Source organism: Salvia splendens, chromosome 6 (genome assembly GCF_004379255.2).
Source record: "Salvia splendens isolate huo1 chromosome 6, SspV2, whole genome shotgun sequence".
NCBI lineage: Eukaryota > Viridiplantae > Streptophyta > Magnoliopsida > Lamiales > Lamiaceae > Salvia > Salvia splendens.
Genome location: NC_056037.1, coordinates 38035515 through 38048606, shown reverse-complemented (window position 1 = coordinate 38048606; position 13092 = coordinate 38035515). Strand labels below are relative to the sequence as shown.

Genomic DNA, 13092 nt, shown 5'->3' with positions numbered 1-13092 from the left:
AATACAAGATAACACTTAGCACAATTAAACTAAAAATTCATATAATGTAAAAAAATAACTATAATATACCCACAAAACAAAAGAATAAAAAATCTAAACTATCTAATATCTAAAATAGAAAACATGACGGTAAATCGAATAATTCTAAATTCTTACCAAAGTATTAAAATGTTAAATAAAAAGAAAAAAAGAATTAAAAATATAAATCTGATAAAAAAATCATAAAATATACCCACCTAAAAACTAGAAAATAGAATGATAAAACACTATATAAAAAATACAATGATAAAACACACTGGAATCGAAGTTGGGTCTGCTGAGCGAAAGAGCACAGCAAATTAGAGCCATAATAGTAATTTTTTGGAGTAGTATAAATCTCTATAATATGAGCTGGATCCGCTAATATTAGAGCCATAATATAATATTATTAGGCACTTGTGTTTTAATTCTTCACATACACATACATACAATATGAGAAAGAGCTCATATATATATTTTTAAATATAAAATTAAAAATTATTGTTCTTAAGAATAAAACTTAGTGTACTATATTTGTAAATAAAAGATAAGTATTAGTAGTATGTAAAAGTTATTGTTACTTATAAATAAAAGTTTTTAATATATAAAATAGATTAATATAAAATAAGTTTACCCTAATTAATCAATTGATAAGAAACCAACAATTTTTATACTAGTATACTAAAACATGACAAGATTCAAATTGTTTTGTGAATAGTAGTGAATTAATGAAATAAAGTGGAAGTGAAAAACTAGAGTAAAAGACATTCATTAGGTGCTAAATCCATATATAGAAATCGAACCCGTAGTAGGGTTGATAACTTTCAGGATTTGACGATACATATAATATTTTTTTAAAAAAATAAAAAAACCCACATTACAATATAAATGTCATTATTTTATAAATAAATGATTTCATGTATAAGGATAAGAAGGTGGGTGGATACACAAAATATAAAACCAGATAGTACAATTTGTCAATCTCAAGAGTGAAGAGTCTAATGACAAACTAATTAAATTCTCACAATTAAACAAATAAACTTAAAAGAGAAATCTAATAATTATAAAATCACTCAATCCTCTTAATCAAGTAACAAACCATCAATACATAGAGCGTTAGATAATTAATAAATTCATTTTCCTTCACATTATTCACATGGTTGTCTAACCAATATTTTATATCATAAATGTTAACATATCTCTCTTCGATTATTTTGTTTTACTATAAGAGTATTATATATATAGTTCACATGTTTTTGCGATTACCACATCCTTCTTCGACGATCTATTCTTATTATGTTGTATAGTCCGTTGTAAGCCTTGCCTTGTTCACAAAAGGTGATTGACCTGAATTTTTTAAAATAGAATATATTTCTTCTAAAATATAGAAACAAGTTTAAATGATGGTAGAAACTTGGAATTAATTTTTTATTTAGTTATTTATTTGTGGCAGTGGAGGGTAACCGTCGGCATGAAAGCGATTCGGTGGTCGCTGGAGAGATCGTCGCTGGTGGCGCTCTTCGTCACCACTCTTGGCGTGTTCATTTGCACGCGCTTCTTCTACATCTCTGTAAGTTTTTTTATTTATTTTATTTTATGTTAATATTGCCGCCATCTTTATTATTACATTTTTTTCCTAAATTTTGATATATTTTCAGTGTTACACAATTTTATATTTGAAAAAAGAACTAATCAAAGCCACATCTCTTGTAAAAATTGAAATAGGAGTATATTAATTACTCAGGCAGTTATTAATCAACACATTTACACCTACACAAGGTTTGCTTTTCATTTTAAAATATTGAATTGTGCCTAATTTTGTTGACATTGGCAAAGATGAACCATATTTTCTACGCAATTTCATCTGCCAAAACAAATCAAGATACTTAACATACATAATTATGCTATGCTATGGCTTGAGAATATTTAAAATCCAACCACTATTGATCTGATCCTCTTCTTAAAAATATACAGACACAGTACATAATTATATCATTCCAAGTGTTGGGTGATTTTATAAGTAGTTGGTGCATGCAGTTAATGGATACAAAATGCCAAGTGTTTACACCCGAGGCATGTTCGGGTTCGACTCGAAATCTCGAGACTGGTCCCGAGGCCATGTACATCCCGTTAAACTGTTCGATGGGCGAACTCTCTGGAACCTGCCCTGCCAATTACTATCTGTCTCAGGTTTCGGCTGAGGCACCATCATCTTGTCCGGATTACTTTAGTTGGATATACGAAGACCTGTCGCCGTGGAGGGAGACTGGTATTACTAGGGAGATGGTGATGAAGGCGAGACGGACAGCAAATTTCCGACTGGTGGTGGTAGATGGGAAAGCTTACGTGGAAAGATACAGTAAATCGTTTCAGAGCAGAGATAGTTTCACACTATGGGGGATCTTACAGTTGCTGAGGCGCTATCCGGCCAAACTCCCTGACTTGGACCTTATGTTCGACTGCGGTACTCTTCCAGTCATTATGAAGGACACTTTCCGCGCTTCCAACTACCCTGCGCCTCCTCCTGTGTTCGCATACTGTGGCAATGACTCCACCATGGACATTTTGTTTCCAGACTGGTCTTTCTGGGGCTGGTAATTACTATAATATCACTATACTTCTGTACATGGTAGTGCCAGTTTTCATCAGACTTAACTGTTTTGATTAATTAGGCCCGAGATCCGTATAAAGCCGTGGCAGCTTCTGTCTAAGGAGTTGAAAGAGGGGAATACAAGGACTCGATGGACAGACAGGGAGCCGTACGCTTACTGGAAGGGTAACCCGAATGTAGCTGCCACGAGGATGGACTTACTCAAGTGTAACGTTTCCGATAAACAGGACTGGAACGCTCGTGTCTACGCTCAGGTAAAATAAAAAACGACCTTTTTCTGCTTCGGTGAATTTTGACAGGGTGTCCAAATTGCAGAACTGGGGCCTGGAACTGAAGAATGGCTACAAGCAATCAGATTTAGCAAGCCAATGCATTCACAGATTCAAAATCTATATTGAAGGAGTTGCCTGGTCTGCAAGTCAGAAATACATCATGGCATGCGACTCTGTCACGCTGCTCGTCAAGCCTATTTTTCACGAATTCTTCACCAGAAGCTTGATGCCGTTAAAGCATTACTGGCCGATTAAGGACGAAGACAAGTGCAGATCCATTAAGCACGCGGTGGAGTGGGGAACCAACCATCAGGAAGAGGTAGTAGTAGTAGTAGTAGTAGTTATAATCACAAACAAGCTAGTTTTTTCAACTGTAATAAAAATCTTGACTCGTCTATCCGAGTAACAGGCTCAGGCCGTGGGCAAGGCCGCCAGCAGTTTCATCCTAGACGATCTAAAGATGGATTATATTTACGACTACATGTTCCATTTGTTGAGCGAGTATGCTAAGCTCTTGAAATACAAGCCCACCGTACCTGAGAAAGCGTCTGAACTTTGCTCGGAGCTGCTGGCGTGTCGTGCAAAGGGACTTGAGAAGAAATTCATGGTGGATTCACTCGTAGGTCCTGCCTCGACACAGCCATGCACGATGCCTCCGCCATACAGCCCTGCTTATCTTCATTCTGTGATTGAAAGAAAAGATAATGGAATGAAGCAAGTAGACACTTGGGAAAGAGAATACTGGAAAAAGTCATAACAACCAAATTTACTGGCAGAGTCATAATAAGTTACTTCAAACTTCTTCTTTCGTCTTCATTGACACGTATAGTGATATTGGTATCACCAAATGAATGTTTCAATTATGATGATCAAGTGTGCTTCTGTATTCTCGATCGGTTATGTTTATTAGAGAATGAAAACAATTTCTCTACTGCAAATCACACTATTTCAATAGCTTAACATTATCTTATCCATCAAATCGAAAACCCACAATATTTTCAATAGCTTAACATTATGTAGAAAATAGAAATTCAATGGCAAATGAGGAGATTGAATTAACCTAACCTAAGCTTAATTTTGTCACTGACTCATAACCCAAGGCTAACGCTATGTGACATTTTCCAGAGATTCAGTGAGAGAATGTAGGTACCATTTTGTCTTCAAATGAGAGGGGAATAAACGCCTGCAAATGAGAAGAAAAAATGAAGGGAAAAAAGGAAATGAAGGTAGAGAGGAGGAGGAAGAAGAAGAAGAAGATGATGGTTTATAACGGAGAGAAACGCGGGAAACATTATATCAAATCAAAGGGTTAAGATTAGTCTTCGCTCCTTGATTAACCAACTTTTATTTCCTTCGTTTAACTATATGGTTAACCAACTTTTTTCTAGGGATATTTTAATACTTTTATATTGAAAATTAAGTTTTTATTTCTTAGTGTGGAAGTGCTAAAATGACATTATTGAAATTATATCTCAAAATACGTACCTTAACTACGCCTATAAATATAAGCTGCTCAACTTTGTGGGCTAGACTCCATACATCTAAATTTTCTAAAATGAAATTCATATACATACTGTATATTTTAAGAATCAAAACCCAAAATAATTCATAGATAGTGTGAAGAAATTTAGAGTTGGGCATTTCTTATTATAGTTTTAAGTTTTTTAAGAATAATGTGATTATCATTATTAATAAAGGGTACATTGTCAAAAAAATCACAAAGTTTATCAATCCTATAACTTTAAAATTAATCTATTTTCTTATAATTAACATTTTTCTTAATTTTCCTTTTGATTTGGATTTTGAGAAAATTGTATATGAAGCGAAATCCATAGCTTTTTATGCAAATTTGTACTATCACTAACAAAATTATCGGATTTATGTTTGGAAAATATAAATACGGAGTATAAAATTAGACAAATGTATTTTGCCTTTCAGATCATAAACAATATCCTCCAAATCCAAATTAATGGGATAATTGAGAAAAATATTGAAATTACATAATAATTTGACTACTTTTAAAAGTTTAAGGTTTGACTATAAATTTGTCAAACTTATTAATTTTTTCAGCAATTTGCCCATTCATACAATTACCGAATTGAATAATGAATGGTCGTTTTTTGTGTGATTATAAATCACATATGACATACCCGTGCATCAGTTAAATGTCTTACCAGTTCAATTGTGTTTCGTCTGTACCACCATATGTACTGTATCTTATAGCTTTTGAGTGTAAGATAGGTGATGGAGTACGTACTAAACAAGCCCAACAGCAGTAAAGCCCATCAGCCTAAAGCCCAAGAAAGAGTATCAGTTCGGCATGACTAAAGAGTATCAGAGTTCAGTTCGGCACAACCAAAGAGTTCGGCCCCAGCCTACAGCTCGGTAAAAGCCAACCAATCAAACTCTGCTCTCAGGTCGGCATCAAGCTCTACTCTCAGATCGGCAAAAGCTGCTCGGCAATAATTCAGCAGTTCGGTCTCAGTATTCGACCGAACTAGGAGATAGTGGACTCATGCAGGATTTCCACCTCCACTACACCCACGATCTATTTAGTGGTGTCAAGCAGTCATTAACTCATGCAGGATAGTGGACCCATGCAAGATCGCCACGATCTCCACGACATCCACTACCTAGTAAATGGCTGCATGCCACGATCTTGGTTCAATGTATAAATAGAACCTAGATCAGATAGATAGGGTTGGACTCTCTCGCTTTCTAGAGATCAAATATAAAATAGCAAGTCTGTATTGTAAGCTGTAGAAAACAGATCAAGCAATACAACTCTGCCCTCTTTTCTTCCCGTGGATGTAGATTTACCTCAGTAAATCGAACCACGTAAATTCATTGTGTCGTGATCTGCATCTTCCAGCATTTACTAACATCAAAAATTCGCGGATCCATCACTGGCGCCGTCTGTGGGAAACAGAGAACCAAATTTGTGATAAAGCGAATTTTTGACCCTTTTTCTACCCCAAAAAAAAAAAAAAAATGCATACCAGATCACATACTACCCGTAATACCGTTCGTGATAACCGTGAGGAAGCTAGTCCAGCTCGCAGGTCTGAAAAACGGCCTCGGGAGACATCTACCTCCGGTTCTCACGAAGAAGGAACAAGCCACTCCAGGAGTCATCGCACCGAGTCTTCCCAGCAGCCCGATTTAAATGAAGCTGTCAAGCTGTTCTTGGCCGAGAAGCAGGAGGAGTTCTTAACCTTCCTGCAGAAGAGCCAACAGTCGGAGAAGACAACGGCGGATTCTCCCTCCTCATCCAGACATGAAAGTCACTACCGCAGTAGTGACGTGTCTTCCAGGAGAAAGAATCCTCAACACCGACATGTTCTTGTTCCTCCTCGGTACCGGAACCACAGGAGAACTCCATCTCCTCCGTACCGAAGAAATATCGGGTTCGCCATGTACGGAGCATTAAAGACTCCGTTCTCGGACGATATCACCCGAACTCCTTTGCCGCGGAACTACCGGACACCGTCAATGACTTATGACGGGTTGGTGGATCCTCATGACTTCCTGGGACGCTATCAGTATAACATGGCGAACCAGGGTCTCAATGAGGTCCATATGTGCAAGCTGTTCCCCGAGCTGCTTATCGGGAACGCGAGAAGGTGGTTCGATAGCCTCCCCCAAGGCAGCATTAGATCTTACCGAGATCTAATGGATGCTTTCCACAGGAGGTTCTTTCAGAAAGCGGAAGCCCGGATCACTTCGGCTCAGCTGCTTTCTATACGTCAAGGTCGCGACGAAAGGATCAGCGACTTCATGACGAGATTCCACAAGGAATGCCTACAAGTAGATGATCTCAACGATCTACTTGTCATTTCGGCATTCCAAAATGGAATCCTGCCCGGAGCTCTCTACAGAAAGCTCGTGGAATGCAGTCCGCAAACAGCTCAAGAGATGTGGGACATTGCGGACCAGTTCTCCCGTGCCGATGAGGCAGACCGTCGAAAACGGTCTTTAGACAGCTCATCTGGAGGAGACGAAAAGAAGCCCGATCATAGCGATCAGAGGCTTCCTCGCCGAACTCCTTTTGAAAGAATTCAAAGGGCACCGGTACAAGGCAGATTGGGGCCACGTCTCAATCCTGAGAAGCCGCCCGCTCAGTTCGTACCCTTAAACAAGTCAAGAGCGGAAATTTTCGAACTACATTCCGATATGTTCGAAAAACCAAGGCGGATGACGAAATCGGCCGCGCGCCGACCTCAGGATCAATATTGCTCCTTCCATCAAGACTACGGTCACGATACCGAGGAGTGCCGACATTTGGCTGCAGGTATTGATGCCCTTGTGAAAGCAGGGACGTTAAAAAAATACCAAAGCAAGCAGCCGAAAAGGAACAAAAAGCAGGGAGGTGCGAACTGCGCTCCTCAGGATCCGAAAAGGCAACGGGATCCCGAAGACGATAACGAGCCGCAATATGATGGAGTAATCCTAACTATTGACGCTCTCCCTGCCGAGAAGACTAAATCGTCTCTGAAGTCATAGAGCAGAAAAAGGCTTTTGACGAGCTCAAAAGTTATTTAGCCGAGCTTCCAAATCTCTCTGCTCCAACAGATGCCGAAGTGATTTTCTTATACTTAGCGGCATCCGATCAAACCATTAGCGCGGTGCTTGTACGAGAAGAAGGCCTAAAGCAGTTTCCCATCTACTTTACAAGCCGAGCATTAAGAGGTCCAGAAACAAGGTATCAACCTCTGGAAAAAATTGCTCTGGCGTTAGTAAATGCAGCAAGGAGACTGCGGCCATACTTCTAGGCTCACAAGGTATGCGTCTTAACCGATCTGCCTCTTCGGCAAGTTTTGACCAAGCCAGAAGCATCAGGCAGAATCGCCAAATGGGCCATAGAGCTGGGAGAACACTCAATCGAGTACCTACCTCGAAAAGCCATCAAGGGATAAGCCTTGGCAGATTTTCTTGCAGAGGCCAAGTTCGATCAAGCAATCCCTGTCATTGCCGAACAGAAAAATTCTGCCAACGCCGAACTAGCACAGCCCTTGGAATCCGAAGTAGAGCCGCCGGACTGCTGGAGCGGATTCGTAGATGGAGCTTCAAACAAGATGGGAAGTGGAGCTGGTATTTTACTTGTCGCTCCCGACGGACACGAGGTAACCTACTCACTTCGGTTCCTATTCCCCACTACTAATAATGAAGCCGAGTACGAAGCCCTCCTGGCCGGACTCCAGTTAGCGCAAAGTCTGCTCGTCAAATCTCTCAAAGTCCATTATGATTCACAAGTCATAGTAAATCACATGTTGGGTACAAGTGAAGCTCGTGACGAGAGAATGAAGAAGTATTTGGACAAAGCGCAAAGCATCAGCCGAAGTTTCTCCTATTTTCGGATAATCCGCATTCCCAGAGCGGAAAATAGCCGAGCAGATACCTTAAGTAAGTTGGCCTCAGATCCGAGCTCAAAGGCGGAAGAATTAATGCATCAAAGCATTGATGAAGCCGAGGTACATTCAGTATCCAGCTCGCCGAACTGGATGACGCCGATCTTGCAGTATCTGGATCAAGAACAATTGCCCGAGGATAAGAGAGAAGCTCGGAAGATCACGTGCCGAGCACTTCGGTACGAACTTCATGAAGGAGTCCTATTTAGAAAGTCTTACCTTCAGCCGTTATTGCGGTGCGTAGGGCCAGAAGAGACGGACTACATCCTCAGAGAAATTCATGAAGGATCGTGCGGTAGCCACATCGGAGCCAGAGCTTTAGCTAAGAAAGTTCTGAGATGGGGATATTATTGGCCAACCATGGTACAAGAGGCAGTGCAGCTCGTCAAGAAGTGTACGAAGTGCCAAATTCATGCAAATGTCCCAAGGATGCCGCAGACCGATCTATACACTATGCAAAGCCCTTGGCCTTTCATGCAATGGGGCATAGACAGTGGGACCACTTCCTCAAGCTCCTCGGCAAATGAAATTCCTAATCGTTGCCGTGGACTACTTTACGAAGTGGGTGGAAGCTGAACCATTAGCTACGATAACGAGCTCGAAGGCATTGGATTTCGTCTGGAAGAACATAGTGTGCCGATTTGGCATACCCCACATCCTCATCTCGGATAACGGGACTCAGTTCGCCGACAAGACGTTCAAGAATTGGTGCCAAGAGCTGAATATTCAACAGCGGTTCACTTCGGTCTCTCATCCACAAGCAAACGGACAAACGGAGGTAACAAATCGTATCCTGGTGAAAGGGTTAAAAGCTCGGTTAGAACAAGCTAAAGGACAATGGGTAGAAAATCTCCCTCAAGTCCTATGGTCCTACCGAACTACACCCACAACCTCCAACGGTGAAACTCCGTACAGTCTTGTGTATGGCACTGAAGCCGTGATTCCGGTGGGGATCGGCATACCCAGTCCCCGAACTCTAAACTTCTCAGCAGAAATGAATGACGACGGACTGAGAGCCGAGCTAGATCTTGCCGAAGAAAGAAGAGAATTGGCATGCATAAAAGCAGCCAAGTACAAGGAGCAAGTAGCCCGGTATTACAACAAAAGGGTGAAGAAGCTGCAATTTCAAGTGGGAGATCTCGTCTTGAGAAACAACGAAGTAAGCCGAGCAGAAAAGCTGGGCAAGCTCGAACCCACATGGGAAGGTCCGTATCGGGTGTCAGAAGTCCTCGGCAAAGGGTCTTACAAATTGGCTCACATGTCAGGAGAACAGGTACCCCGAACATGGCACATTTCCAACCTCAAAAAGTTCCATTTGTAAGAGACAGTCCGGTCAGTCAGTCTTGAGTCCTGTTCGGTCAATGTGCTTTATTTGGTTTGCTTGGTCTTTGCTTGTCTCTGTGCGTTTTGTCTGTGTGTTTTGTCTGTCTCTGTGCGTGTCGTCTCTTACAAATGTTACTGAGGTATCTTGTTCTTCGAAGGCTGATCCCCTTCTTAGAACATATACAAGCCAACGATTGTGAGTCAAAGCTTCTAAAGAGGATACAAGACCACAATTCAGCTTAAACAAGCAGTTCGTCTAAAACGAGCTGCAATAAGCCAACGATTGTGAGTCAAAGCTTCTAAAGAGGATACAAGACCACAATTCAGCTTAAACAAGCAGTTCGTCTGAAACGAGCTGCAATAAGCCAACGATTGTGAAGTCAAAACTTCTAAAGAAGATACAAGGCCACAATTCAGCTTAAACAAGCAGTTCGTCTGAAACGAACTGCAATAAGCCAACGATTGTGAAGTCCAAGCTTCTAAAGAGGATACAAGACCGCAATTCAGCTTAAGAATCAAGCACTTCGTCTGAAACGAACTGCAACGAAAGTCCGATTCTCGCGATAAAACTTGCCTGAATTAGGACAAGGGAAAGTCCGATCCACGCGATAAAACTCGCCGAATTAGGACAAGGGAAAGTTCGATCCCCAAATTAGGACAACGGAAAGTCCGATCCGAGCGATAAAACTCGCCAAATTAGGACACAAGCTTAGTCCGGTCAAAGATGTTTATTTCATCAGACCAAAGACGAGTCCGGTCAAAGATGTTTATTTCATCAGACCAAAGACGAGTCCGGTCAAAGATGTTTATTTCATCAACCCAAAGACGAGTCCGGTCAAAGATGTTTATTTCATCAGACCAAAGACGAGTCCGGTCAAAGATGTTCATTTCATCAGACCAAAGACGAGTCCGGTCAAAGATGTTTATTTCATCAGACCAAAGACGAGTCCGGTCAAAGATGTTTATTTCATCAGACCAAAGACGAGTCCGGTCAAAGAAGAGTTCACTTCATAAGACCGAGGACAAACATCAACTTACCCCGTACCTTTATCCAGAATGCCGAAGTAATTCACTTCGCTTTCCGGGGGGGGTAGTGATGGAGTACGTACTAAACAAGCCCAACAGCAGTAAAGCCCATCAGCCTAAAGCCCAAGAAAGAGTATCAGTTCGGCATGACTAAAGAGTATCAGAGTTCAGTTCGGCACAACCAAAGAGTTCGGCCCCAGCCTACAGCTCGGTAAAAGCCAACCAATCAAACTCTGCTCTCAGGTCGGCATCAAGCTCTACTCTCAGATCGGCAAAAGCTCCTCGGCAATAATTCAGCAGTTCGGTCTCAGTATTCGACCGAACTAGGAGATAGTGGACTCATGCAGGATTTCCACCTCCACTACACCCACGATCTATTTAGTGGTGTCAAGCAGTCATTAACTCATGCAGGATAGTGGACCCATGCAAGATCGCCACGATCTCCACGACATCCACTACCTAGTAAATGGCTGCATGCCACGATCTTGGTTCAATGTATAAATAGAACCTAGATCAGATAGATAGGGTTGGACTCTCTCGCTTTCTAGAGATCAAATATAAAATAGCAAGTCTGTATTGTAAGCTGTAGAAAACAGATCAAGCAATACAACTCTGCCCTCTTTTCTTCCCGTGGATGTAGATTTACCTCAGTAAATCGAACCACGTAAATTCATTGTGTCGTGATCTGCATCTTCCAGCATTTACTAACATCAAAAATTCGCGGATCCATCAATAGGATAAATTGATTATGTGGGTGAAGCAAACCATATCCCACATCGCAGAATGAACAAGAGTTGTAAGCATATAAATGGGCTACCCCAACTCTATTAGTATGAGGCCTTTTGGAGAGTACCCCAAGAGCAAAACCGTGAGGGCTTGTCCCAAAGCGGACAATATCATACTAATGTGGAGTTCGGGTGTGCACCACCGGGACCCAACAGTGGTTTCAAAGCCCTGGTTCAGGGACTGGGCATGTGTGGCTCGGGGTTCGGTGGGTTGCGTTTGCAAGTTCTCCGATGTGGTGTGTGAGCTCGACCAAGACCAGGGGTGACCTGTGTGTAATCTTGGTCTGGTGGTCTTGGTTTGAGGGGAGGTTTGTGGTGTAGCAAACCATATCCCACATCGGAGAATGAACAAGAGTTGCAAGCATATAAATGGGCTACCCCCAACTCCATTAGTATGAGCCCTTTTGGAGAGTACCCCAAGAGCAAAACCGTGACGTGAGAGCTTTGCCCAAAGCGGACAATATCATACTAATGTGGAGTTCGTGTCACGAAGACTTACCAAATGAGAAACAAGGCAATAAAATATGCATTTAGTGCATGATTGATACTCAATCAATGTGTAATTGATTCACTATTGCTTAGCCTAGAATTAGAATATTTACTACCTAAAATACAATGTAAATGATCCTATAACTAGGTATTAAACGATTGATATCAATACACAAGAAATTACAATCATCTCTTTATTTTTCAATATGGTATCAAGAGCGGGCAAGGATTCAGAGAATTCTCATCATCATCCATAGACCTTTCCCAACCCTTTGGCAAAACCGGCGGCACTATCCAACATGTCGCACACGGAGAATAACTCCGGCAACAACGAAACCACCGAAACATCCATCCAAAACATGATGGTGTTTCCACCCGAATTAGCCGCGCAATTTGCGGAATTCTTGAAACAGAAATCGGCCTCTGAATCACCAAAATACGACACAGCATCAACAACTCACCACCCTCATCACCCGGAGTCATTGGGCTATATCACAGTCAAACCGAAGCTGAACGGAGAAAACTACCCTCTCTGGTCCAATCTGATGGATCGCAGAATCGGAGGAAAGGGGTTGTCATCTCACATAGATGGAGTTACAACCCCCCCCAGCCCGATCGGATCCGTTTTTCCCAAAATGGCAACAATGCGATCACTGCGTGTTCAGTTGGATAATCAACAACATCGAGACTGTAATATCCGAGATCTTGTGGTTTTTGGTTCTTTAAATTAATGATGTCTTATGTGTTGTGCTTGATATATGGTGTGGAAATATTAATTGCTTTACACTATTGTTGCGGATGGGGTGTTTTTACCTAGCATTAAAAGTGATTAACTAATTAAGCTAGAATTAAAATCCTAAATAACGAATTAAATTCCTCCCTCCCTAATTCTCTCGGCTTTTCAAAAAAAAACCCCTCCCCCTCTCCCCACTAATTTCTCAACCTCCCCCACTCCCTCTTAACCGATTCTTTTCCCCTTTTCCAATCTCTTTCCCTCTTCGGTCTCTCTCATTCTCTCGCTCGCTCTCTCTCTCGCAAAGTTACTCTCTCTCTGGTAAGTCTCCCTTCTTCTCCCTCTCGGTTTTTACCTTCCCTCTTACTCCCTCTCATTGATTCCTGATTTCATTAAGGTAGTAAACTCTCGCGTACCGTTTTGAAAT

At 41.4% G+C, this 13092-nt stretch overlaps 1 protein-coding gene across 1 annotated transcript; it reads left to right on the top strand.

The window, feature by feature from the left end:
* Positions 1-1296: 1296 nt before the first annotated feature.
* On the top strand, positions 1297-3658 carry LOC121809229 (protein O-glucosyltransferase 1-like). Its single transcript, XM_042209764.1, has 6 exons — positions 1297-1356; positions 1455-1588; positions 2056-2612; positions 2691-2883; positions 2945-3220; positions 3311-3658. Exons 2-6 carry the CDS (start codon positions 1490-1492, stop codon positions 3656-3658), a joined length of 1473 nt encoding a protein of 490 aa, XP_042065698.1. The 5' UTR covers positions 1297-1356; positions 1455-1489.
* The last annotated feature ends 9434 nt before the right edge of the window (positions 3659-13092 follow it).

Excerpts from the sequence above, each read along its gene's own strand:
- LOC121809229 (XM_042209764.1), top strand. The coding sequence starts at position 1,490 with ATGAAAGCGATTCGGTGGTCGCTGGAGAGATCGTCGCTGGTGGCGCTC. Across the intron at positions 2,613-2,690 it reads GACTGGTCTTTCTGGGGCTG|GCCCGAGATCCGTATAAAGC; the intron begins GTAATTACTATA and ends TTGATTAATTAG. Across the intron at positions 3,221-3,310 it reads GAACCAACCATCAGGAAGAG|GCTCAGGCCGTGGGCAAGGC; the intron begins GTAGTAGTAGTA and ends TCCGAGTAACAG.